At 42.8% G+C, this 27,814-nt stretch overlaps 1 protein-coding gene across 1 annotated transcript in view; it reads right to left on the minus strand.

The window, feature by feature from the left end:
- The window catches only part of SGCD (sarcoglycan delta), a 359,332-nt gene that overhangs the window by 314,457 nt on the left and 17,061 nt on the right, over nt 1-27,814 (minus strand). Inside the window, exon 2 of the mRNA XM_037044827.1 lies at nt 24,514-24,702. Within this exon, the coding sequence (XP_036900722.1) occupies nt 24,514-24,702 (189 nt within the window). The remainder of the gene's footprint in view (nt 1-24,513; nt 24,703-27,814) is intronic.

A 27,814-nucleotide genomic window follows, 5' to 3' on the forward strand; every position in this document is an offset into this window, starting at 1 on the left:
CCCAAGTCTCCACGGCGTATCAACTACGTTCAGAGCTGAGTTCTAAGTGCTGTGGCAGGTAAAGAAATCATCTATTGGCAGCACTTCTCCTGAAGAAGTTAATACTCTGTTACTGCTTCTGTCAGACCTAAACCCTCTCTCATACACAGTCACCCACAAACACATAAAGATCTCTGACTGGGAAGGAATCTCAGGCAGTCATCTGGTCTACTCCACCACCTGCAGGCAGATAAAATGTTACTGCCACTTAAAAAAAATGAAGCATTTAAAAAATAAATTCACTATGTAGCAAAGAAGCCTGTCTTCTGGCTTTTTAGAATAAAGGTTTTCTTTGGAGGAGACATTTTGTATTGTAAGATGAAATAATAATAAGATAATGATGTGCCGAAGGATGCAGTACAGACTGCATCCACGCTAAACGCATCGAAGAGAAGTCCCAGTTTCTGGTCAGCAGAAGCTGAAACGGGTCTTCCTGCTTCTCGGGAAGCTACTCGCTTGAGGGGGAAGAAAGTGTCTGAAGTGCCAAAGAACTATGAACAATGGTTTTCACAGAAGGATACAGATTCCACACCATTTCTGAAGGTCAAACTTAGCTTCAATAAGTCGTGCTATTTATCCCGGCACAACATTCCTGCTGCGTCACTGAGCCCAGATGGCACCACCAGAAGCTGTTTTGTTTACAGCAGCAACCCCAGTGGAGGGGAAAACGCCAGGGTGGCTCCACCCCAGCAGAGCCTGCCCCTCGGCGCCCTGCTTGGCTGTGGTTAGGACCAGTCACCACAGCTGCCGGGGAGCCCAGTCCGGTGGAGACCTTCTGCACCAATGCTATGAGGGAGCAGTGAGAGATGTCTTAGTATCTCTTCCTCCTCAAAGACCGATGACTAAAGGGGGTTGTGCATCTTCAGAGATGCCATGGGGCTACATGATTGTTTCCATGTTAGAGTCAGCAAATAATTAGATTGAGTCTTTGAAATGAATCTGAATGCCCCTCTTACATGTCTGTGTAGTGCTTTCTCTCTGCTGCCTTTGAATCACAATTTCTTCCTCCCCGCCCCCAGGACTTGAAGAAATAGGGTCTTAATGTTTTCAGTTCTCTAGTTCACATTTCACTAACTACGAAAGTGAAGACAGAACTGCAGTTTTTAAATGGCTCCTGGGGCACACATAGACTTTTGCACGACTTTACGTCTTCACGCTTCCCTCCCTGCATCCCCTCTAGACCCCTCCCGGGGCTTCATAGTTCAGAATATTTTACATATTACATCTTTTTTCACACATTTATAATTGCATTTCATAACTTTCAGAAGAGGTTTAAAAATCTTTCATACATAAATGGTTCCAAAGTTTACCCACCAGCCATTTTATATCACAACCCTCTCATGTTGGGACTTTTAATTTGTATTTAGTTTTCACTTGGCTGAAGCAAACAGGGAACGTGGGCTTTGTGAGGTTTGGGATACACGAAAAGCATCTCAGTTTCTGTCTTACAAGGTGAACAACTTCTCCAACAGCAACATCCCTGGGGCGCGTTGCTCTCTCCAGAAGCGTCTAGACTCCCACCGTTTACTGCTCTCCTCTGAAGAAGGGCCCTCGGATGGGCACCACTTTTGTACGACTTTGCTGTTTTTACATGGCGACATTCATTGTGTTTGGAGATATCTGGGTGGGGTTGCCATCTCTTTCGTCTGGTGCTTTCTCAACAAAACCTTATAATGTGTGTGTCCAGCTCAGAAAAATGTTCAGTGGTGTCTTTGAAGAGATGGTCTCAGTTCTTCTGCTTTCTGATTTTCTCTGTTATGCATTCTCGAAAAAGTGCTTCATTTTAATTCTCCACTTAGCTGACTTACTTTTCCTCAGTATGGATTCTCTGCTAACACCAAAGTCAGTTTTTCATTCTGCTGCTGCCTTTTTAGTGCCTTACAATGCTTCCCGTGTCACCTCCCCTGACCCTACGGCCTTCCTGTCTCTGCCCGTACTGTCCCTATGAGGTTCTGCTCTTCCTCCAGGGAGAAACCGTAATGGCCGTTCCCTTTTCTGCCCCTGTGTGCTCTGAAGTTTTCTAAATCTTCCTGCTGGTTTGTACATTAAATCATGTCCGCTGCGTGCTTTTCCTCCACATCTTCAGGATGACGTCCCTGTTCCTTGTAGTTTTGTTCAGAGGCTCTGTGCTGCCCCCATTCCCACGAGGAGAAAGACCTACCTGCTCTCAGGTGCACAGCCTGTCCCCCGGGCTCTGGCTGGAGCCCCTTCTCGTGCCTGTGGCTCCAGGCTTCCTCCAGGTGTCAAGAGGCTCTTGTTTCTCCCGGTCTGCACAGGAAATTACGAAGGGTCACATCTTCCAGTTTGCATGGCTACTCAGGTCCCCTGTAGCTTCTCTTGCATAAGGATCTGCATCTACCAAGATACAACATTTCTCGGCTCTGTTCTATCTCTGGCTATTGTATTTTGGGGATTGGAGCCCCTCACTAGTTTGTGTACATGTACATATGGACACACATTTATGTGCATGTGGATGCATGCACATGAGTGTGTGGGCATGCATGTGTGTTGGCACATATAGGCATATGTGTATATGTGTGTGTATTTCTGTGCGTATGTCTATAAATGTGTTAATTTGTGCACATGTGTACATTTGTGTGTCTGTATATATACGCATGTGTGAATTGAAGAGCAGATTGACTCAAAAACAGATCCCATGAAGAAAAAAAGAAATGGACACGTTTGTCTTCCCAGTTGCTACTGATGCTGGATTTTGCATCTAGTGCATAAATATGGGCCCAAAGATAAAGTACCACTTAGGGAACTACTGGTAAGGGGAGGAATTCTCTATCTCCAATGCCATAGTGTGTAGTAGCTTTAATTGTGTCCTTCAATGCAATTTCACAAACCTTGAAAGTCTATGAAAATTCCCCCAAGAGTTTGCTTAGAGACTGACTTCCATCCCAGTTTTTGATAATGAAATAACTCCTCGTTCTTTGTGTACCTTAGACATTTCAGTAGATGGGAAGAGAAGGTAAGTAAGATGCCATTTTAAAGCGCAGAGTCCCTTTCTCACATCTCCTTGTCCCAGGTGTTTACAGCTTGAGAGATAAAGGCCGCCAGAGATATAACTCGGTTCTTCATGCCTCTGACTCTCCGTTTATCAACATGAACCATGGTGTCCAGAGGGGACAAGCGGTGCGTCCCAGGTCCCAGAGCTCGGGACAAAGCCCAGCCCATAACTCAGTGTCCTGACTTAAATGATGGTAGGACTCCATGTGGTCCTGGAGAGAAAATGGTAATGAGGGCTGTTTAGAAAAAGCTACCAAGTCTGTGTGCAGTTTTACTTTGCCAATCCAGGGAGAGAGGAGGAGTCACTCTCATTATTCTGGAAGCACTGTCCTGTCACTAACAATAGTCAGTTCCAATTTCCTATCTTCTGAAATGAGTGAAAACCCCACAAGAGCGGGGAGGCTGACTTCATATACACAGGGAAAAACGACCTTCCTATCGTGTGTGTGCAAGACTAAAAAGGTAGTGAACCTCTACAGAGTCTTTGAAAGTCATGCACATACCCGATTTCTCTTTTTTTCAACTGCTTACGGCTAACTGCAACCGAGAGATGGACCAAAGGTTTTTCAATTCCTGCAATGGCCAGAAACTTTTCTTTTCAAATACAAGCCATGCACAGCCCCCAGAGCCAATTTTGCAAAGTGCCAGATTCTTTCTAAATATTCCATGGATTTCATTATGCATTTTGAAAAATGTAGCCCCGAAGCTAAAAGATAGGCACTGAAAACACATTCCTTTTGAATTGATTCTATAATACTGGTTGTTAATGAACCTTGGAGAAATATAACAAGGAAGAGCACTTTCCAGATTCAAAATTCGCATACGCTGACCATCTTGAGCAGAAGTCACTGTAAAGTCAAGAGGCGCCAGCTATTACAACCCTGGGAAAGCACAGCACATTAGCTCTGTGTGATGCACCTGTGATGGTCTCCCCAGCATCCCCATCGCTTCCCTTAGGATGACCCTCATTTTCATTCTGCTCCCATACCCCCACCCCCACAAAGCCCATGGGTCTTGAGTACCAGGGGGGCACTTGTGACTCATGCCCAGGCCAAAGTTCATAACCTCACTCCTGGCCACACTGACTGGTCCACAGATGGTCATGACTCACCCTTCAGGTCAGCAAGACAGGTGGTGACTTTTGCTGGGTGCTCTTGGGAAAAGCAACACTCACCTCCTTCCAGAAAATGAACAAGGAGGAGAGAAAAAGGGAAGATTTCACCACCCTTATTTTATATGCAAGACTTATTAGAGAAATGATGAGGGAACTAATAATAAAGTTGAATTGCCAATCAAGCAAGGCGGCAGGTTTTTGGAGAACAATTTCTTAGGATTAAATATGGTGTTCTAAAGACTTCTGCAAAGGAATCAGCTCCCACAGCATGTGAATTGGGCTCAGCGTATGGCAAAGTTATCATTCTTCTCAGGAAGAGAAATCCTAGAACTATCAGGAGGTTTAAAAAATAATAGCTATTCTTTTTGACATTTAGCTGATCAATGTAATTTGAACTGTCATTCAAATCGACTAAAAAACTCTAGGTAACTTTATGAGAAGTAGTGGGCTTAGGAGAATATATCAAAATCATATTTCTATTTTTTCGTTGGCTTCCATCAAAACAAAAGCAATGCTATTCTAGTATACTTTTTCATTGCATTTTCAAAACATGAAACATGGGTTGCCAAGGTAATCACTGACTTCCATGATAAAAGTCATAAATCAAAGGAAAGAGTAATACTTGTAGAATTGTGTGAGTTGATTTAGCATTGCCAGGGAGAGCTAGAAATGGAGATAACCTAAAGTATGATGTTTAGAGGTCATCAGAGAAAAGATTACCATTTGCATGAAAAAGCTATGTATGCAATTAACTAAAATTAATTATGCTGTATAAAGTTTATAAACATAGCACAGATCTGGATTTTGGACTAATTAAGCTTTAATTTAGTTTAGAAAACTAAACCGTACATGCTTTTGTGAGAAAACCCTGCTCACCCGCTGAAAGGAAAGAGGTAAAGTCATAGCTTTCAAGAACCATCTAGAGAGATAAACAGTTTAAGAAGACTGCAAAGAAAGAAATGATAGTCAATTATCCAAGATGTAAAGCCATATTTGGGGGTTATGCTGTCCTTCATTTTCTCAAGAGTGTCCCTTAATTAAATGGAAATAATCAGGAATAGCAATTAATAAATTGCTAAAATTCCCTGATTAGATAGTGGAGTCCATTTATAATACTTCGGGCTGCTGTGGACTCTGAAAAACCCAAAGGAGCACCTATTCACGAACTTGTCTGCAATGTATTCATTCCTGAAAGCTTTCACAACGGTGCCATCTCAGAGGCCAGCCACGAGATTAGCAGCCATCACACCATCACCACTACATCTAGGACGTTTAGACAATCAATCTCCCTCGACAGATAGCGATATTGACGACTTTGACTAGACCAGCTACAGGCACAGGGCTTCCAAGAAGGTAAGATATTCTAAAAACCTATGTAAGCATCACATGACACAAATCAGGAACATGCCATCAGAGGTCAAATAGCCTCTCATAAAGGACGCAGTACACATCAGGGACCCAGTGCAAGCGTGTTGTTCCTTCACTCCCTCTTAGCAGGGGTGTGCCTTTCCACAGCGAGGACTGAATGGCAAGCCCCTCTTCTTCCCACTCTACAGAGGCTGCCTACTCCATGCTTTTCCCCATTGGGGCCTTCGAACTTGTTTCTCCCTCTGCTGGAATCTCCTTCCGCTCTTCGCTTGGTTCTCTCTGTCTCGTTCTTCTAGCTTCTACTAAAATTTGCCTCTCCAGTGATGCACATGCTGATCTACGTCTAAAGCAAGCCATTGCCATGTCACTATTTCCTTCAGAGGACACGAAATAGTACAGAATTATTTGTTTATTTGGTAGTTTGTGTCTGTATGGGCCATCTCTTTCACCAGAATAGTTATACATGGTTTCCTCTGTTTCACACTGTTTTAAGTTGAATCAGCAATAACATGTGTAATGGAGTACACCAGTGAGTGTACTCCTGGGAGCAATGACGATTTTTCAGCCACACCCACATGATAAAGTCTCCATTAGTCATTCTTTAAAAGTGAGCTTATGACTTCATGCTGAATTTCAGCAAGTAAATCATCTTCCCTTCTTTGTAAGGCAACTCTCCAAGTGCTCAAGTTGACAATAATAATCACAGGCATTTACTGGGTGTCTGCCACGCTGTACTTTCTGGTTATCTCCAATCTCCATCATGGCTCAGCAAAGCAGGTATTACGAATCCCTTTATTACAAATGAGTAAGCAAGGCTCAGGAAAGTTAAGCTACTTTGCCAGCGTGGTCTGGCTCATCACAAGCAGAGCTGAGGTCTGAACCCGTTCTGTTATCTACAAAGCCCATTAGAGCACCCTGCCCCCCTCTAGCATCACGTTCTCTCACACATCAGAATCCTTCCAAAGCATCAGTTGAATCACGGCTACAAAACAACTCCAGACAATGAGAGTGTGATGAAAAATGAGCCAAGAAGCTGGAAAGCCTGGACTGAGAGGATCTGCTCCAACATAATTAAGTCTGCTGGTTGTGCGTTCTCTTAACCTCTCTAAGTTCAATAAGTATTTTGCCCTCTATAAGAGAATCAATAAGGGCCATTAGAAAATACAAAGACAATTTCTCAATAAGTTGTGTGGGAGGCATACCACCAGCTGGGGTTGAGAAGTATTCATCCTAATACGTGGGCATTTCAAAAGTTCTGGAAATCACCACATTGTAGGGATACTACAGACTCTCAGCATTCTCCGTGATCCCCGCTGTCGACTATTGGAACCATCCCAACAATGTCATAAGCACGAGGATCAGGGGCTCTCAGGAATACAGACAGTGACGTTTCAGCCTGCAGAGTATCATGGGAGGATGATGGTGCACTTGTTAAAAGTTCTGGGTTCAAATAGGCGTCCGGTCCCAGCTCCGTCACGGACTGCAGCCCTGGGAAAGGGACTCAACTTCTCTTCTAAGCCTCAATTTCCTCATTTGGAAAAAGGGGATAATTACAGGACCCATCCCCGAGGGCGGTTATAGGGATTAAATACCATACCTGATGTTAGGTGCTCAGTACCATGCCCGGCACAGAATAAGCTCTCAATACTTATCATCCTACTAATGACAATCTTGAAAATCCCGCGGTTAATGTACCTGAAAGTGGCCACGTACTGTTTCATGCCAATGAAGAATGCAAAAGGCTTACTTTGAACAAGCTTCCTTTTTCTAATGCAGAAAGTATTTCATTAAGTGTGGGGAATTATAATTTGTACTTAATATAGGTGGAGTCCCTTAGCCACAGGTAGCTAAATGGTCCAACTATCATGACACATCCTTACTTCTTTTCTGCCTGTGATTTTCCTTCTCTTTTTCCTTTTACCTTTTTGATTTTTAATTTTTGAGTCCCACGAGTATTGCATAAGTACATTCTCGTCACAAAATGGTCTCTAGAACATGGTAACAAGGGGAAGCCACCCTCCACTTGCCTCCCCAGCCTCACTCCCAGAACATCTAACTGCACCCCCAGAGGAAATCATTACCAGAGTTTCTGGGAATTCATATACAGTGTTTTCTAGACTGCTATTATCTCTTTTTCCTGTGTCTTCCTCTGTTCAGTTTCACTTTCTGTATCTACGCAATCATTTTGTCTTGCGCGTCTCCATTCTGATTGTGCCAAATCGCCCCTTCATACACTCTTACAGCCTCCACTTGTTCTAGTGGCAATTGTACATTTATCAGTTTCATCGTGTGAATATCTTCTGCCTCCCACCTGTACAGCAAGCTCCACCAGGCTGGGAGTGCATTTTGCTCACCACTGTGCCTCCAGTACCTAGCAGCACTTGGCTCACAGGGAGAGCGAGACAAACATCTGTTGAGCCAACAACAAATTCATTCACTAGGTTGCCACCAGATAGTAAGAGGGTAATGGAAGATTTGATGAGTTGAGACTTCCACATAGGAACTCTCCACCTACTTGGGACCAGAAAATTATTTATCAAAGAAAACCACAAAAGTCAGAAAGAAGCACAAGGTGTCCACCAGGGAAGAGCAAGGCACATGTTATCCCCTCTCTCGTGCAACCTCTTCACCAAGAAATGCAGGGCAGGCTTTAGTGAGCAGTATCAGACATTTCTCATTTCTAAAACAGCAACTAACTATGTATAGCGTGAAGATGGTTTAATTCAGTCAGAGAATGAATGTCCCAAATGATCATTTTTCTCTATCTTTGGGATTTAGATATAGTATTTCCTTTCTTATCTTGGAATTACAAGATTTTTCAAAGAGAGAAAAGATGCTTGCTTATTAACCTGGCTGAACAGTCTTGTGTATTTATGGTCAAAACTCCCTGATACTGGTCCACTCAGATTTGGTGGCCAAGTAAGGGACAAGAATGTACTGAGGTCACCCTATACATGATACACGCTGGCTTCCTAACTTGCTTGAGTCTGCAAAACGCAATTGTTTCAAAGATCTACTGCTTGTTATGCACTCTTGTTTATCCTAGAGTTGGGAGGTCAACAGTGGTACTTACTAGGCAGGAGACCTGAAGTTGATCTCTGAGCCTCAGTGGCTCCTTCAATCAAAAGGGTGAAATTAAATTATCCCTGTCTTATGTCTGCTGCTGGGATGTTTGTGAAGAGTCACATAACGCAATAGATGTGAACGGGCTTTCTAAGGTGTGAAGAACCATTGCAAATGTAAGGATGTTTTAGGAGGGTAGAATGGAGGTTTGTTTGTTTTTTAAGCGTGTTTCTTGGAATATGGCAGGCACCTAAAAATACCATATGTAGTGATTATGTCAACATGGTGATAATGATTTTGTGGAGCTTCTCACTGTTAGTGTTCGAGGAGGGAATCGCCCTTCAGGGCCGCAGCGTGGCGTCCTGCGGTTCCAGGTAGCTGACAGGTGGTACGAAGTGAGCCGGGTTCCATGGCACAGGATTATTTCCTACTAGAGAGGCTCCGGTCGACCTGTGCTCTTTCTTATTCATTCTTTATGAACAAGCACTTACTTACAAAGCATCTACTGTGAGTAAATAAAGTTTTCAGAGATGCTAAGTTCCCCCACGTAATAAATTTGGTTGATAACTAAAAGCTGACCAAAATCCATAATTTCATCTACACAAGCATTATAGTTAGGAGATATCTCCCTGAATAGGAAGGCTAAGCTTCTGCCTAGGAATTTCTTCCTATTCTTTAACTCACCTATCAAAGCAATAAGTAGACCATTCACCACGGCTTGGAAGAGGCAGAAAAGAAATTCAAAAGGCAACCAAAGCCTGACTTTGATAACACGGGTGCCAGTCATTTAGTTAGCATGGCTCCTTAGACTGTTCATAAGGCTGAAACTGCTCGAGGGTCCCCAGTACTGAAGTCGTTTTAAAATGCCCATTCCACTGCTAGGAGTATATCCTAAGAACCCTGAAACACCAATCCAAAAGAACCTATGCACCCCGATGTTCATAGCAGCACAATTTACAATAGCCAAGAGTTGGAAGCAACCTAAATGCCCATCGGTCGATGACTGGATCAAAAAACTATGGTACATTTACACAATGGAATTCTATGCTGCAGAAAGGAAGAAGGAGCTCCTACCCTTTGCAACATCATGGATGGAGCTGGAAAGCATTATGCTGAGCGAAATAAGCCAGGCAGTGAAAGACAAATACCATATGATATCACCTTTAACAGGAATGTAAACAACAAAACAAACAAGCAAGCAAAATGTAACCAAAGACACTGAAATACAGAACGTGCTGACAGGGTCCAGAGGGTAGAGGGGAGAGAAGCACAGAGTAAAAGGGGATGGACTCACATGAATAAGTATGAAGGACACATGGACAATAACTAAGATGGGGGGCGGAGATGGGAGGGGGGTGGGGAGTACTGGGGGGGTGCAGGGCTGGGAATACAAGAAAGAAAACTGTACTTGAACAAAAGTTAAATAAATAAATTAAAAAAATAAAATAAAATGCCCATTCCTTATGACTCCTAGCTGCAGCCTGCCAATCACTGCCATTGAATGTTACGCAATAAACCTATTACTGGTTACGACATATTTTGAGAGTAAGCATTTCCATTAAAAGCATGAACGTTCAAGTTAGACATTTCTGGATCTACTGATTCCTTCACTTACTAGCTGAAGAAGTGGGGGAGGTTGAGTACATTCTCTGTGCTTTAGTCTCCTCATAGATAAAGGGGCAATGACAGCCTGCCCCTCACAGTGCCATTGTGAGGGACAAGAGAGCAAACACAGGTAGGGACGTGGCACTGTGCTCAACATAAGGTGTGGCATTTGTATGGTTCATAGCAGCTGTTGGATTGTTGGGGTAGATTGTACTTTCCAAAGATCACTAACACTGTCTCTGTCTTAGTTCCCTGTGGCTTCCATAACAAATCACTACAAAGCTGATAGCTTGAGACAACAGATCTCATTCTCTCCCAGTTCTGGAAGCCAGAGGTCCAAACTGAAGGTGTCAGCGGAGCCACGCCTCCTTGGCAGACTCTAGAGGAGAGTCCACTCTCTGCCTCCTGCCTTCCGGGGCAGCCGGCAGTCCTCGGGGTGGCACTTCTCCAACTTCTGCCTCTACAGTCATACTGCCTGCTCCCCACCTTGTCATATCTTCCTGCACCTGACTCATAAAAACAGTGGCCACTGGAGTCACGACAAGATAATCCAGGATGATCTCTTCACTTCAAGATCCTTAATGTATATAAGGTTAATTTTCATAGGTCCCAGGGATTAAGCCAAGGACTTATCTTCTTTTGGGGCAGAGGGCAGCTACCATTCAACCCACTATTGCAATGTCCCCTGTTCAGAGGGAGTCTATGTGTCATCCCTGTGAATCTTGACAGGATCCTGGGTCTGCCTAGACTGGCAGAGTAAAGAGGAAGGGGGGCTACCTGACTTTGGAGTCTGGTCCCTAATAGGGTGATATGCTCCCACCATTTAAGAGGAACACATTCTTGAACCCGGCTCCCATGTGGACAGGAAGCCCCAATTGGCCCACGGAGGAGGGGCCGTGTGCAGGTGTTCTGGCTGGCTGAGGTCCCAGCTCACAGCCACCACCAACCACCCATGCAGGTAAGTAAACAGGCCTCCAGATGACTCCAGCTCCAGCTGGTGAGGCAACCTCAGCCTTGGAGCCTCCCCAGCTCAAGTGCTTGATGGATATTAGGGAGCTCAGAGAAGCTATTCCCACTGAGCTCTGCCCCAACTGGAGATTCCTGAGCAAGACAAAGAAAGCATCACTTTTCTACTAAGCCACTAACTTCTGGGGTGGTTTGTTGTGTAGCAATAGATAATGAGACCAATGATTCATTAAATAATTGAATAGATTAAAATTAAAAATTAAGAAAGGCACATGAGATGTATTTCCTGGCATTTACCATCTTGGATTGTCTAACTAAATATAGTGCAAGCAAACAAACACAATTCTAAATGAAAAAGTGATTTGATTTCTCTCAGTGGGCGTCAGAGTGATGGAAGGGCACAACAAGTCGACACAGAAACTATTTGAGCTATGGAGGACATCATGCACCACCTGTTCCCAACCGCGTATTTTACATATTTGGAGAGTAAGACTCAGAAATGGCCCCTGAGTCTCCCCCTCCACACAGGTCCTCACCCAACAAAGTTCTGCCTTCCTCCTCACAGGCAAGATGAAAAATCTTTCCCAGTCTCACACAGTTATTTTGGGCCAAATGTTCACCAGATTATGAGAGACTTTCTCCTCTTTCTGTTAAATTGAGTTCTTTTGCATCTTTTCTTTCCTACCTCATTTCCATGGCTCCAGGTCTTACACACTGCCTAGGGCAGACAGAGGAAAGGCAAACACTGTTATAAGGAGAGGAATGGAAAACTTCCTTGTTCAAGGTTTTAGCTCACCCTTCAAGGCCTCTCTAAGAGACAGGCCAGTCAACTGCAGACCTGTTTTATAACCAAGAACTCTCTGCAGTAATGGAAATATTTTATATCTGCTCTGCCATTAATGATACTAGTAACACCAGGGGCTGTTGAATGTTGGTGGTGCAGTGGATACCACTGAGGTGCTGTGTCTTTGTCTTATTTACTTTCATCCCCACACTGGACAGCACAGTTCTAGGCCAATGATAAGCAAAGCCACCTTATTTTTATTTTTTTATTTTAATTGTTGTTCAAGTACAGTTTCTGTCTTTTACTCCCATCCCAGCCCACCCACCCAGCTCTCCTCACCTCCCTCCCATTTCCACTCCCTCTAGTTTTTGTCCATGTGTCCTTTATACTTGTTCCTGTAAACCCTTCCCCCTTTTCCCCTGAAGTTCTTTTCCCTCTCCCCTCTGGTCCGTGTCAACCTGTTCTCTATTTCAGTGTCTTTGGTTATATTTTGCTTGCTTGTTTGTTTTGTTGTTTAGCTTTCTGTTAAAGGTGAGATCATATGGTATTTGTCTTTCACCGCCTGGCTTATTTCACTCAGCATAACACTTTCTAGTTCCATCCATGCTGTTGCGAAAGGTAGGAGCTCCTTTCTTTCTGCTGCATAGAATTCCATTGTGAAAATGTACTATAGTTTTTGGATCCATTCATTTACTAATGGGCACCTAGGTTGCCTTCAACACTTGGCTATTGTAAATTGTGCTGCTATGAACATTAGGGTGCATAAATTCTTTTGGATTGGTGTTTCAGGGTTCTTAGGATATGCTCCTAACAGTTGAATTGCTGGGTCAAAAGGCAGATCCATTTTTAGATTTCTGAGAAAATTCCATACTGTTTTCCATAATGGTTGTATCAGTCTGCAATCCCACCAACAGTGGACCAGAGTCCCCTTTTTCCCACAACCTCTCCAACACTTGTTGTTTGTTGCTTTATGATGGCCATTCTGAGTGGTGTGAAATCGTATCTCATTGTAGTTTTAATTTGCATTTCTCTGATAGCTACCGATACTGAGCATCTTTCCATGTGTCTCTGGATCCTCTGTAATGTCCTCCTTGGAGAAGTGTCTGTTCAAGTCCTTTTCCCATTTTCTAATTGGGTTAGTTGTCTTCTTAGAGTGAAGTCGTGTGAGTTCTTTATATATTTTGGAAATTAACCCCTTGTGTGAGGTATCATTGGCAAATACGTTTTCCCATATGGTTGGTTCTCTTTCTATTTTAATACTGTTTTCTTTAGATTTGCAGAGCTTTTTATTTTGATGAGATGCCATTTGTTTATTCTTTCCTTTATATTCCTTGCTCTAGGGGACATATCATTAAAAATATTGCTGTATAAAATATCTGAGATTCTCCTGCCTATGTTCTCCTCTAGGACTTTAATGGTGTCATGGCTTATATTTAAGTCTTTTATCCACCTTAAATTATTTCGGTGTATGGTGTAAGTTGGTGCTAGAGTTTCACTTTTTTGCATGTAGTTGTCCACTTCTCCTAACACCATTTGTTGAAGAGGCTATCTTTACTCCATTTTATGTTGTTGCCCCCTTTGTCAAATATTAATTGACTGTAGAGAGTTGGGTTTATTTCTGGGCTTTCTGTTCTGTTCCACTGGTCCATGTGCTTGTTTTTATGCCCGTACCAGGCTGTTTTGACTACAGTGGCCTTATAATACAGTTTGATATCAGGTATTGTGATCCCTCCTACTTTGTTCTTCTTTCTCAAAATTGTGGCTGCTATTCGGGGTCACTTATGGTTCTGTATAAATTTTTGAAGTGTTTGTTCTATGTCTGTGAAATATACCCTTGGTACTTTAATAGGTATTGCATTGAATCTGTAAATTGCTTTGGGTAGTATGGACATTTTGATGATGTTAATTCTTCTAATCCATGAATACGGTATATGTTTCCATTTGTTTGTGTCTTTCTTGATTTATTTCTTCAGTGTTGTATACTTTTTTGCATACAGGTCTTTTACCTCTTTGGTTAGGTTTATTCCTAGGTATTTTCTTTTTTTTTTTTGCTATATCAAATAGGATTTTTTTTCTTGATTTCTGCTTCTGCTGTTTCATTGTTGGTATACAAAAATGCCTTTGATTCCTGGATACTGACTTTTTTTGCCAAATTTATTTATTGGTTCGAGCAGTTTTTTGGTAGAGCCTATAGGATTTTCCATGTACAATATCATGTCATCTGCAAACAATGACAGTTTTGCTTCCTCCTTTCCAATTTGGATGCCTTTTATTTCCTTTTCTTTTCTGATCACTATGGCTAAAACTTCCAATACTATATTGAATAGAAGTGGTGAAAGTGGACAGCCTTGTCTTGTTCTTGATCTTAGTGGAAAAGATTTTAGTTTTTGCCCATTGAGTATGATGTTGGCTGTAGGTCTCTCATATACGGCCTTTATTATGTTGAGGAATGCTCCAACTATTACCACTTTGCTGAGTGTTTTTATCATAAATGGGTGCTGTACCTTATCAAATGCTTTTTCTGCATCTACTGAATGATCATGTGCTTTTTGTCTTTGCTTTTGTTTATGTGATGTATTACGTTTACTGATTTGCGAATACTGAACCATCCTTGCATCCCTGGGATGAATCCCACTTGGTCATGGTGCATGATCTTTTTAATGTATTGTTGGATGTGATTTGCCAGTATTTTTTGAGGATTTTAGCATCTATGCTCATCAGTGACATTGGCCTGAAAGTTTTCTTTTTTTGTTGTTTTATCTTTATCTGGTTTTGGGATTAGGATGACCCTGGCTTTATAAAAAGAGTTTGGGAGTCTTCCATCATTTTGGATTTTTTGGAATAGTCTGAGAAGGACAGGGGTTAGCTCTTCCTTAAATGCTTTGTAGAATTCTCCTGTGAAAGCATTTGGTCCAGGGCTTCTGTGTGTCAGGAATTTTTTGATTACTGCTTCAGTTTCATCTGCTGTTATTGGTCTGTTCAGGCTTTCTGCTCTTCTTCATTGAGTTTTGGAAGATTATATTTTTCTAGAAATTTGTCCATTTCACCTAGGTTTTGAAATTTATTGGCATACAGTTTTTCATAGTAATTTCTAACAATCCCTTCTATTTCTGTGGTGTCAGGTGTAATCTCTCCTCTTTCATTTCTGATTGTGTTTATTTGGGTCCTCTCTCTTTTTTCCTTGATGAGCCTGCTTAAAGGCTTGTTGATTTTGTTTATCTTTTCAAAGAGCCAGCCCTGAATTTATTGATCCTTAGAATTGTGCTTTTCATCTCTGTGTCATTTAATTCTGCTCTGATCTTGGCCATTTCCTTCTTTGTACTTGCTTTGGGTTTTCTTTGTTGTTGTTCCTCGAGTTCTTGTAGGTGTAGGGTTAGGTTGTTTATTTGAAATATTTCTATCCTTTTTAGGTAGGCCTGTATCACCATGAACTTCCCTCTCAGGACTGCCTTTGCTGTGTCCCATAAGTTTTGGACTGTTGTGGGGTCATTTTCTTTTGTTTCCAGAAACTTCTTGATTTCTTCCCTATTCTCATTCTTGACCCATTCATTGTTGAATAGTATGCTATTCAATCTCCATGATTTTGAGTGTTTCGAGTTTTTTCTTCCTTGGAGTTGGTTTCTAGTTTCAGTCCCTTGTGATCAGAGAAAATGCTTGATATGATTCTCATTTTCTTGAATTTGTTGAGGCTTGTTTTGTGTCCTATCATGTGGTCTATCTTTGAAAATGTTCCATGCACATTTGAAAAGAATGTGTATTTAGCTTCTTTGGGATGAAGAGCTCTATATATATCAGTAAAGTCCATTTCATCTAGGGCTTTGTTCAATGCTGCAATATCTTTGTTGATATTTTGTTTGGAAGATCTGTCCATTTTTGACAGTGGGGTGTTAAAATCCCCTACTATAATTGTATTGCCATCAATATCTTTCTTGAAGTCCTCTAAGATTTTCTTTATGTATTTGGGTGCTCATGCAGAGCCACCTTGGTGTAGAAATCCTAACTAATGACTCGCAAGCAACCCAACTGGCCTGAAGTCTCCTCATAGTTACTGGGTTTCTTTTTACAGCCTGAAGAAATCCCATCTGCTGTGGAAAAACTGACCCTCATGGTAACACAACCCTGGAAATTTGGACATTCTCTCCTACAATTGCTTAATGCCTCAGTAAGAGGGATGAGATTCACTAGACATGGTCACAACATCCACTTCTTGAGAGTTATTCAGAGTTCACAGCCATGTCGCTGAGTATACCTAACAATTCCACATGTGAGTGGCTATGTGTGATACCCTGAAGACAGCAGTATTTCCAGGGAGATTTTCTGACTTTATTTTTTTCAGTTCTAGATGCATAAAGACAAATTTTGGGTGTATGAAAACTTTAACAGTGGCAGGGGTCACAGATAGGATCCAAATAACAGGCTAGTGTTGCACAGCAATTCATTTATAATTGGCTCTTCAGCTTCTCAGTGTGACCTCTCCAGAGTATAATCTGCATCCTGTTGGACTTGACTGGTGTCACCCTCCCCTCCGCCCCCTCATGTTCTCCCCAGAGCCCTGAGCTCTCGATCCTGGAAGCACAGCAGCTGAGGCTTCACGACCAAGTTTGAATCCCACTTTTAGGCCACAATCATGGTGCTTCCTCTGCACTGAACAGCAGGCAAAAGGCCTCACCACCCTTCCACACTGAAGGAGTCTTCCAGGGCCGTCTAGCTTTAGCTGATTTCTTCTCCATACTCCCTTAAAATATATGTCACTTTTTGGAATGCATTAAATTTACACGTTTTTCTTCCCAGTAGTTATGATCTATTAAAGTACAAGATTTTCTTGATTATAATCTTTCGTGTCCACACAGAACAGTGTCCTGCACAAATAGTGTGCTTGAGAACTACTGACTGAACTGAAACCAATTTGCCGAATAAATTGTATACATCTGTAGCAAGCTTGGTTTATAGCATTTTGCAGCAATTATAATGACCCACATGATTTGCTTTTATGCAAAGGTATAAAATACAGGGAGCCTCAAACAAAACAGGACATGGCGGAGCCATATCCCAGGATTGCTCATGGGTCAGAATCAATTTTTGTTTTTTGTTTTCCTGCAATTTTCATGCTGCCTCGAAAAATAACACCGTGGCCATTGTTCAGGTTGATGTAGTAGAGCTAATGGGTTGGAAGAGACCACAGGAGTCTAAGCAGGGAGGGATGGAAGCGTGACGTTCTCCATGTGGAAGCCTTTCCAAGCCCCCAAGTGAAGCTGGCATCTGCACTGAAGGGGGCGCTACTCTCACATGCGATCCATTCATGAACAGCATGGAAGGGAAAGTACCCTACAGCCAGTCAGTCATATCACTTTCTCTCATTGGCTAAGCAAATCTGGGTTAATTAGGATGATGTCTCCCGCTTCCATGCTGTTTCACACTCTATTATTACTTTTTTCTTCCCATGTAATTAAAATGTAGCTGGTAGCTGATACAGAGGAGGGAGTGTCTATATTGAAAATACCTTTTCAGCCCTGGCTGGTGTAGCTCAGTGGATTGAGCATGGGCCTGAGAACCACACGATTGAGGTTTGATTCCCAGTCAGGGCACATGCCTGGGTTGCAGGCCAGTTCCCAGCAGGGGACTCATGAGAGGCAACCACACATTGATATTTCTCTCCTTCTCTCCTTCCCTTCCCCTCTAAAGATAAATAAATATTTTTTTAAAAAGAAAATACCTTTTCATAATTAAATTCAAGCACTCATCTCATTTATAACCTGTCTTTCCTTAATAAATCTACTAATACTTCATTTTAAAAGCAATATAAGGCTCTATTAACACATCTTCATATATTTTAATTTAAACTGATTGCCTATTCGTATTTTTGTCACTCATTTATTCAGTAAACATTCTAAGTATCTGATATGTGCTAATAAGCAAGGTGCTTAAAGCTATAGATACAGAGATGAGTAATATAAGGTTAGTGTCTTCTGGAGCTCACAGCTGACTAGAAGCAGCCAGGAAAATACTAAGTACTGGCTGCCCATGCCCCTTCTCTCCCCTGCCACCCCCGCCCATGAAACACAAAATGTGAGCTAAATTGGAGGACTTTGGAGAATAAAGGAGAAAAGCTTAAGAACAAAGAAGATGAAATGTGGATGCTATTTGTGTATGAATCCTGACCTCGTTAATGGGAGGGAGAACCTGGCCTGGCCACTCAAGGAGCTGGCCTCTGAGAGTGCGCAGCTATGTCCTCCCAGCCATGGCCATGGCCATGGCCACAGCTGCCAGGACATCTCACTGGGTCTGCGGGCCAGCAAGGGAGTGCCAGTGTGATGTGGAAAGTCTGCTGAGCCAAGGCAGTTCCCTCTCCAGGCTTTCACCTGGGTAATAAGACACTGGGGCTGGCAGAGGGGAGAGCTGAAATAGAGAGGCCATGGTACAGGGAAGGTCAAAGGCAGAGACAGTCACACTCAGGCTGAGAGGAAGAAGACCCAGACAAACACAGGGAGCTAATCAGTAGCACAGCAAGGGTATAGGGACCAGGCCAGCAAAGACAAGAGAATGTTCCAGGACAAGATTAATGCCATGTGGTCCAGGAAAGCCAGAGGATGGTCATCCCCAGAGGAGCCTTGGTTGCTGACATGCTCCAGGTCCCACTGCTGTGGGGCTCGCCCATGCTTCTGTGCCCTCAGGGTCCCAAGGGACCCCTCTCCCTGTCCATGGCATGGGTGCCCTCACTCCTCTCCACCTGAGTTAGTGGGACTGGGTCACAATTCCCAGAATCTCCCCCAAACAGATGGTGTGTCAGTGTCCTGAGAGATGGAACACACCGGACATTCTCTCTGGCTTTTACTGTGTTGCAAGGCGTCCAATTCACAAGCATTAGAAAGCCTTCCTCTGACCCTCTGTGGGCCTTTATCTCACTGTAGGGCAAATCAACCATGCTGTAGACACTGCACTGAACAAATTCAATTTGTCTTCATAAAAAGCAGCACTTGGAAAGTGGGCAGCACAGTGTCCCGATCGAGGACCTGGGCTCACGAGTCAGACTCCTGTTGACTGGATTCCACCTTTGCGCTCACTGACAGCGCAGCCTTGTGTAAGCAACTGCACTTCTCTGAGCCTCTGCTTCCCCACCTGTAAAATGTGGGTCACCGGAGTGCCTGCCTTGTAGGGTTTTTATGAGGATTCTCTGGGGAAATTATAAAGTAAGTTCTGTAGAAGTTTTTATTAAATGGGGGGACATTCATTTCTTACACAATCCCAAATTCAATGGTTTGAATTATGTAATTTTGATGATAGGAAGAAAAATAGAAGTTAGGAGATCTACTAAACACAGGTAGAGAAAGTTATACTTCATTGAGGAGCTACCATGTGCCCAACACTGACCATGAACTTGACGCCCGTTATTTTGTCAGTGGTATGCATCAAAGCAGCTGACCATGAACACACACATATTGAAAGCCAACTGTATACTAGATAGAGGCCGCACGTGAAGAGAACACAAACCCTGCCTCTGAGAAGTTCCAGCATGGTTGGGGCACTGAGGCTGTGTCAGGCAGCCTTGCTGTCTACTTTGGTTCAATCATTGGCCAAATGAGCACATCCAATGAGGTGACTTTCAAGTCCCTATTTCATCTAACAATGAATGATTTCACAGTCACAGCAGGCTAAAAGATCAGGCCAACTATTGATAATTCCCATGCCTTCTAAGTTTTGCCACTTCTTAACCACCTGTGCTAAATGGTCATGTAGATGATCAATACTAAAGTATTTTGGGAGGTCTCTGAGGCCAAGTTCTTTAGACTGGCTCCTAGAATGCATTGGCAGAAGCAGAAACCCTTTACAGAGCGAGGTCTCACCCAGTCAAGGTGAAGCCTGGAAGACAAAACCCAAGTGTCTAAATAGGATGGTACCCTACAGACTTCAGGGACACCTACATCAGCACATTCACCTCTAGGCTGAGCCCCAGGAACAAGGTGACACAGTCCCTGGCTGGCTAGGCATCCAGTCCCCTGACCCTTATGCTGGGGCTTTCTGCTCTGCCCACATGGCATCGAACCAGCTAACAGACCAGGCTGCATAGTCAGACCGCCTGGATTCCAGTTCTGCTCTCCCGCGGTAGAGCCATGAGATCAAGGTACTGAGCCTGCCTCCTCCCTTGTGAAGCTGCTATCATCACAGCACCGACCGGCTGAAGGGTTCAGTTAGGTAACACTAATCACAACAGCAGAGTGTCTGGCACAAAATGAACCCAATGAATGACGATAATGGTGGTTGCAAACACTCACATGAAGCACCTACTATCCACCAAGCTCCATTCTCAGCACCTTACACTTATCACCTCATTTGCTCTTCACAACCACCCTGTGAGTAGGTGGGTATCACTGTTACTCCCAGGAAACTGCAGCACAGAGAGACTGAGAAACTTTGCCAAAGTAAGTAACAAAACGCAAATCTGTCCCTAGAGCCACCATCTCCGGAGTCTGAGCCCTTAACTTCTACACTGCGGTGTGGGGTCACTTGTGACTTTCCATGGCCAAGATCGAGTCTTTGTATGGATTGGACACCGCTGCAAATGCTTAACATCAATTAACATGCTGAGTTTTCACACCAGCCTATGACACAGATATTATCAATAAGTTTACATTTAATGTTTCCATGAACACAACAAGGAGCTAAAACACAGGGTGGGGAGCGTGGAGGGGCAGAGCCATCAGCTATGGACGAGGGCTGAGCATTCAGCACCACCAGGAAAGTGCTCTAGGCAGACAATGTCAGTGGACACCTCAGGTGGGAGAGAAATTTGTGACAGGATGATTCAGGTGAGCAACAAAGCCAAGGCACTGTTTTGCCAGCTTCGGAGTTTTATTGAAGAGCTGGATCATTGTGGCAATTCGGGGAGGAGGCACGGTGTAGTGGAAGGCATTGGGCTTAGGAGGTAAGCACTGTTTTACATACTAGCTGTGCATCTTTCAGGAAGTCACTCCACTTCTCTGATCCTTGGGTTTTCTTTATCTAAAATACAGTAGAGTTGTTTTAAAAATTAAGTGAGATGTTTTAAGTGCCTAGCACTGGGACTAGCACACAACAGATGTGTGATGAATATTAGTTGCTTTGCACAGCACTGTGAGCAATAATCTAGGGCAGGTTGACTCATGGGTCTTTGCAGTATAATAAACCACACACTCCTCCACTCAGGGGGAAGCTGCGGGGAGAGGTGGGAACTTGCTGCCCTGCCTAGTCATGAACACATGAATATTCTGGTAAGAGCGCAGGAGAACAAAGTCATTTTTCTTCTGATTTACATCTGGGACACAGAAAACTTGGTTGGACGTTTGCGCAGACAGTTGTAATGGACGTGCTCTTCCAGCAACCATCCCTGGGGAGGGCACAGAACGCAAGCCGACGACTGCAGATGCTGGATATCGACTCTTGGATAAACCGCCAAGTCCTCAGAAACACCCTCGACGACGTCGTTCTCTTGGTTGGTGATTACTCAGAGGGTTGGATTATAGTGTGAGCTTTCCCAATGCCAAAATTATTGAATATTCCAGGGGTACAAAATAACCCCTCTTTCCTGCTGGCAGTCTTTCTGAATCCTTGCGGAAAATGCTCAACTGTCATCTCGTTGATTTCCTTTGCACTTTCATCCCAACTTTCTCCAATAAAAGGCTGGTTAATACCACACTCACTTTCAAGATCTTCACTGTAAGTTATTTTTTTGTGGAAGAGAATTATAATTCTAAAAGAATATGTTTTACACTGTGACTGATGGAAAAATATGCTCTGAACTTACAGGGAAAGACCAATTTTCTGACGCTTCAGCCCTATTTGCTCAAATGCATTTACTGTTCTAAAGCACCAATTATGGCTAATAATGGCATTATTCTCACCTCAGTAAGTGCTTGGTTCGGTAAAGCCTTAAGGACTTTCAACTTTGGCAATCAATTGAGTTAACAATGGGAAATAGCCTATTTCACATAGATTATTACTTTAATGCTGTGTTGCTCCCTAAACTACACACACTCAGAATGAATTGTCACTCAGTATACATTTAAATATACCTCGCAATATTAAGTGCCAGATTAAACACACTCCGGAAGCCGCCTTTGTATTATATCACAGTTGTCAATGTTTGAGTTCATATTCATCACACTCATAAATCTTTCAGGTTCTATACATTAACTTCATCCCAAACTAGGTAAAAGCAACAAAAATGCCCCAAACAGGGGGTTCAGGGGAATACAGGAGTTTTGGTGCAGCTCCAGTAGGAAGATAAGAAATTCTGTCTTGCTTCCTGGGCCCCATGCTCCAACCATCTCGCCATCCAGAACCTGGGCACCAGAGCTCCAGGGTGTCTTCTAACACCTCAGCTGCCACCTCCAACCAGTAGGTGGTTAGATGTGCCTATTCCATCTTTTGAAAGTCTTTTGAATCTTTATTCTCTATTCTATCACCCCACCTCAGTCTTCCCTTATTAAATATTGCAGTGCAGAAGTTTTCCACTTTCCAAGTTTGTAAAACACAGAATAAAAACATCACAGAACATGGACATTAACAAATGGCGACTGGGGGCACTTGGACTCAGGATACCCATTAGAGCCCTAAACGCTGAGAAAGTTTTCCCTTTATACTGCATCCTCACCTGAGCAAGCATTTAGACCACAAACGTGATTACATCTCTCTCGCCTGCTTCAAACACTTCCCTGAAGTCTGTCTGTAAAAAAAGAAGTCCAAAGTCCAAAAAGTGTCTACTGAGTCTAACTCAGAAATAAGCTAATGTGTTCTACTAGTTTAGAGTAACAATTTCCAACCTGTGTGTTGCAAGAACTTTTTAAAACATGCAGTACCTGACTATTTAGTCAGGGGCACTAACCTCTTTCCCCTTAGACTGTCAAGTAAAAATAATGACAATAGGCAACACAACAGTATCTGTCTGTTGTGAATGAATCAAAATTATATTTGTCATCATATCAGTAAGAAGTATATTTTTTACTATATCCATAAAAATATATTCTTTGGTAAGTTGCAGAATTTCAGCAATTAGCTTGTGCGTGCCACAAGATAAAAGAGGTTGAAAGTCACTGGTGGGGAGAGAGCATTTCACCTTGAACCCCTACACTCCCCTGGAGATCGACCTGCATCCTCTTCCAAACTTAATGTTGTAATTCCAAAGACTGTCTATATTTTCCTAAGAATGGAACTATTTTTTCTCCTCAAGAAAAAAAATCTGTAAAATTAAGGTTATTTTTGGATTAGTTCCCTACCTCTAACTAGAAGCATCAACAAATGAGCCATTCTGACGCCATTGCCGTAGGCGATGGGCTACGGATGGGCTAACCTGGGCTTCGGAGTCCAGGTTAAGTCCTAATGAAGCACCAGTAGCTCCTCCCATCAGTGACAAATGAAGGTGCACAGAGAAAAGACGCAGCCCTTGCTCAGTCCTGTCTGCCTGGGAAGCACGTGTAAAAACTATTGCCGGGAGAGATATGCATCATAAGCGCTACACAAAAGGAGCTAAAGGTGTATCAGGAGAGTTTCTGCCAGGCAGGGCAGACGAAGTAGATGATACTACCCCGGCAAGGGGGTGAGATGATGCAGAGAGTGTTAAGGATAAGAAATGAATGTTATAATTCAGAAAAGGTAAATATCCGTACCCTGTTTGGGAGTGTCACAAGAAAACCTTTCTGTTCATTGTGTCATGGTCACTTTTCTTTATCAAACAAGATGTATTTTTGATAATGTAACTAGTTACTTCTGACATTGTAACTACTTACTTTTGACATCCCAAGAACACACTGCATTCCAAGGGCAGCTGATCAGTACCCTCTATGAACTCACTAATAGCTAAAATCACTTATCTTGCTAAAATTGCTAGAAATCTCAGGGCGGGGGGTGCGGACAAACCTCAGAGTAACTCCAGAAATAATTTTCTCAAGATTTTCTTTTCATTTGAACTTCAATAAGTAAATATTCAAACAGTATAGTGGCACCAATAGCAAAAATTTTGTCAAAGCCGCACAAACACAAATTCTTTAATAAAGAAGCACGGCCCCACACCCCTTACTTGCATCTCACCCAGGTCATGATGGCAAAGACAGCGCCTGCACCCTAATCATGGAGACGCCCATTAATCATGGCAAAGGGCTACCAGGTACAAGTAGACAATTAAAATTCTTAGATAATTCCCAACATTTCACAAAACCTTTCATAATCACTACTAAAATTTGGGAACACTCAATACTTTGATTTCTCCCCTATTTCCTCCTGCATTATTTACCCGAAGTGCTTGCAAACTACAGGATACAGACCACTATTGTCACGATGGAGGGGACGCATGCATGAGATAGTGTAGGGAGAAATTGGCTCTAAACTGGGTAACCAGCCTCTGAGGAATTGAGATCAGATAGAAGTCCATCCTCATGTGTAATGTGAGCAGAATTTTTTTAACCAGAACACCAGATTGCAGGATATTTTGAATCTCACGACCATGGCTTTTCTATATTCCTTTTCGCAGTGGTCTTTCCACACATCTCCTTCCCCCAAGGAGAGCTACAGAAAGTTGGGTGGTTTTACTTACAATTGTGAAGTTCATGACTTTGAGAATCCAGATGGTCATGGCCAAGTTCACCAGGATTAAAATCATCAGGAGCAGGACAAAGAAATACAGACATCTTTTCCGCCAGCCATAAATCCCCACTTTGTACACCTGCGGCCCCTCGGAGCCGGGCATGGCGCTCCGGTGGTGAGCGTACTGTTCCTGGGGCATCTGAAATACATGAGGTGAGAGAGAGGCGCTCACATAAAACTGCTGAGAGGGGGCGGGAAGAAAGGAAGGAAACAATTCGGCTGATGGAGAGACATGGCCGGCTGCCGTCTGCACGTTCCCACCCTCCTGAAGCCTCTGAAAACCTGTTTCCTCTGGACAAAGGGGCCCCTCTGGATGCCTGCTTTAGTCCTCTCTGTTTACACGGCCATGTCTCATCACGTGTGTCGGGACAGCCACATACACACACGTCATGGGATGCCTAGGAGGCCACTTTCCAAATGTCTTGCAGACCCCCACACCTGTGTGAGGGAGGCACTCTCAATCTGTCAAAGTCCTGAGGGTAAAATGTGGAATTCGTCGGGGAAAATAAAATCAGCCCGATAGTTCACTGGTGTTGTAATACTATTCAGACAATTTTTGGGGGGGAGGGAGGGATAATGACCTCAAGTGCAATCATTCTTAATTTCTAGAAAGTTTAGTGGCAAAAGTAACAATTTTGATCTTCTCTCTATTCCCAAGTTCACAGGGGGAGCTGATGGCACACAGACTGTGCTTATATGGTTCCCTCGACAGAGAAGTCACTACCCTTAAAGTTATTCCTTATGTATCAGACAATTCTGATTGGTATCAGTCAGCTCATCTATTTAATAAACATAAAGGAGCCCCAAAGTCAAGTAGGGTACACACAGGCCTTTCAGGGGCTTGCAGGCTAAGGGGAGGAGTGAGGTAGTTAAACAGTGATTTCGTAGAGTAAGATATGTCAGAAAAATGTTTGTCAATGTTCACTAATATGCCTCTGCCCTTTAAAGTAAGACTGCTTTCCCAAATCCCCCCTGTTGACACAAATTATCTTTATAACAGCACTACTAATTAGGTACCAACACAAAGGTAAGTAAACTTACCACTTCCAGAAAATTATAAAACCATGCCAAATGTAAAAATTAAATGCAAACAAAGCTACCCACACGAATCATTCAAAATGGGGAGTCACTGACTAAGTACGAAGGGAGATGACCTGCTAAAACTAAACTGCATGCCGTGGTAGCAAGGGCTTTGGCACAGCCTCTGCTGTGTATGTCATCCCTATTCTGCCACAGGCCACAAGGCAACAGGGCCCCGACTGCTTTTCTCCATTCAAAGTGCTGCACGACCTTTCTGTGAGGCTTTCTCCTCCATGTGGTCCTCACAGAGGCACACGTCATTCCCTGAGAATAACACCTGCTTCTGTTTGTTCTCATTTTATTCAATAGCAAGCAAATCGGTGGCATGTGGTGCCAAAGTGACCAGGGTGAGAAAAAAATGTGGGCCCCAAAATCACATCCTTGACTATTGGGTTGTCTTCCAGATAGCTCAGAATATTATTTTATGGTTTTTAGGTAATCGTTAAAATGTATGCCTAAACTCTAAAGATCTCCCCAGAGAGCTCATTGCCTTTAGGCATCAGTGAAATTCCACTTGAGAAACCAAGTGAACTGTTAGTTGTCGTCAACAGAAATGCTCAGGAAGAGGCCTCCACAACATCTGTCTCATCTTGAACACAACCCTGGCCCTGAAACCAGGCCCTAGTGTATGTTTCAATACATGTGTATGGAATGAGTAAGTGAAGAAATGCATGTGTAAGTTAAGTGATGAATGGATGAATAGTTCCCCATCCACTATGAAATCAGCTGCTGTCTGGAGATGTACAAAAGTTCAAGCCAAACACCATGGCAAGTTCTATTTGAATCTTTGCAAATTTCCTTTTGAGGCTTCCAAAGCACTGGGTCCTCAACGAAGCGGTGAGGTTTATGGTATAAGAAAATCTCTATTTTATTACTCAGCTCCTTATAATTCTGTAGGTCAGAGCTGTAACAACATGGGAACATTACAAAGTCATTGCTCACTGGCCTTTTTACAAAGATTAATCAGAAGGGAAAAATGCCTTATAAATCTGAAGGAAATTAGGCCTTAATTTTCTATTAAATCATATTCTCTAAAATAAGGAAATGATCCCAGAGTCTTATAATCATATCTGAAATGTTCTTTGATTCCAACCAACTAATTTTATGAATGACCTGATTTAAGATGAGTGAACTTGACCCTTTGTGTGTGGCTGCAGGGTAAGGACAAGCATAACAGTCTTTGGCTCTTGCAGGTAGGTCAAACCACAGGGAATTCCTCCCACGTGAGTGCGTGGAAGCTACAGATAAGGCTGTCACACCAACTGTCTTTCCTACGATGTCATCCCGACTAATGGGAGACTTACAATTACTCAGCTGTAAAACAGAAACGCCAGGTCCAATCAACATCACCATGGGACCGGGGAGATGGGTATCACGTGTGTGATTTGTTTTCCTACACAGATTGTTAGAACTTGCCAGAATTCAGTGATTACTTCTGCTGGGTGTTCTCAACCCTGACGCCCTCAGAGGCACCTGTGGAGCTATGCAAAACACCTCCACTCAGGTTCCTGAAATAACAGTCACAAGGCTAGCACCCAGGCGTCAGCATTTTTAAAGTTCCCCAGATGACCTTAAAGTATAGACAAGGTTGCATACCACTGGTGTAGAATAATGTCTCCCAACACAGCAAATTCAAAACAAACTTTGAACAAATACAAATTCAAATTCTGAGCTCTGTGATGAAATTATTGGGTGGCCAAAAAGTCTGTTTAGGTTTTTTCCATAAAATAAGACATATTTTTTTCATTTTTGCCAATATCTTTATTGATTTGGATATTTTGAATATGTCGGCTACCTCCCGTGTGGCAGAACATTGATTGTTCTCAATTCAGGTCTCCATTTCAATGCTATTGATTTAAACCGTTCTACCCAACTGTGGAACATCATCCAGCAAGAAATCTTTAACACCACGAACTTCACAAACCACTTCTGACAATTTTCATCAGTTACAGTGCCTTCTGCACACATTGCCCAAATCTTTTTTTACTATGTTTTTACCTTCCTTGATATAGTCACACATATACCAAAAATGCTGCATATTTTCTTCCATTTCAATATTATAACGGTTACCCTCAAATTCACCAATTTTGATGTTTTTTTAAATGCATGCTAGTATGACAGCTGTCACAACAGGATCCAGCAAAATTGTTTTGAATGGAGTTAAAGACAAC

Source organism: Sturnira hondurensis, unplaced genomic scaffold (genome assembly GCF_014824575.4).
Source record: "Sturnira hondurensis isolate 20B ecotype Veracruz unplaced genomic scaffold, ASM1482457v3 Scaffold0004152, whole genome shotgun sequence".
NCBI classification, from domain to species: domain Eukaryota; kingdom Metazoa; phylum Chordata; class Mammalia; order Chiroptera; family Phyllostomidae; genus Sturnira; species Sturnira hondurensis.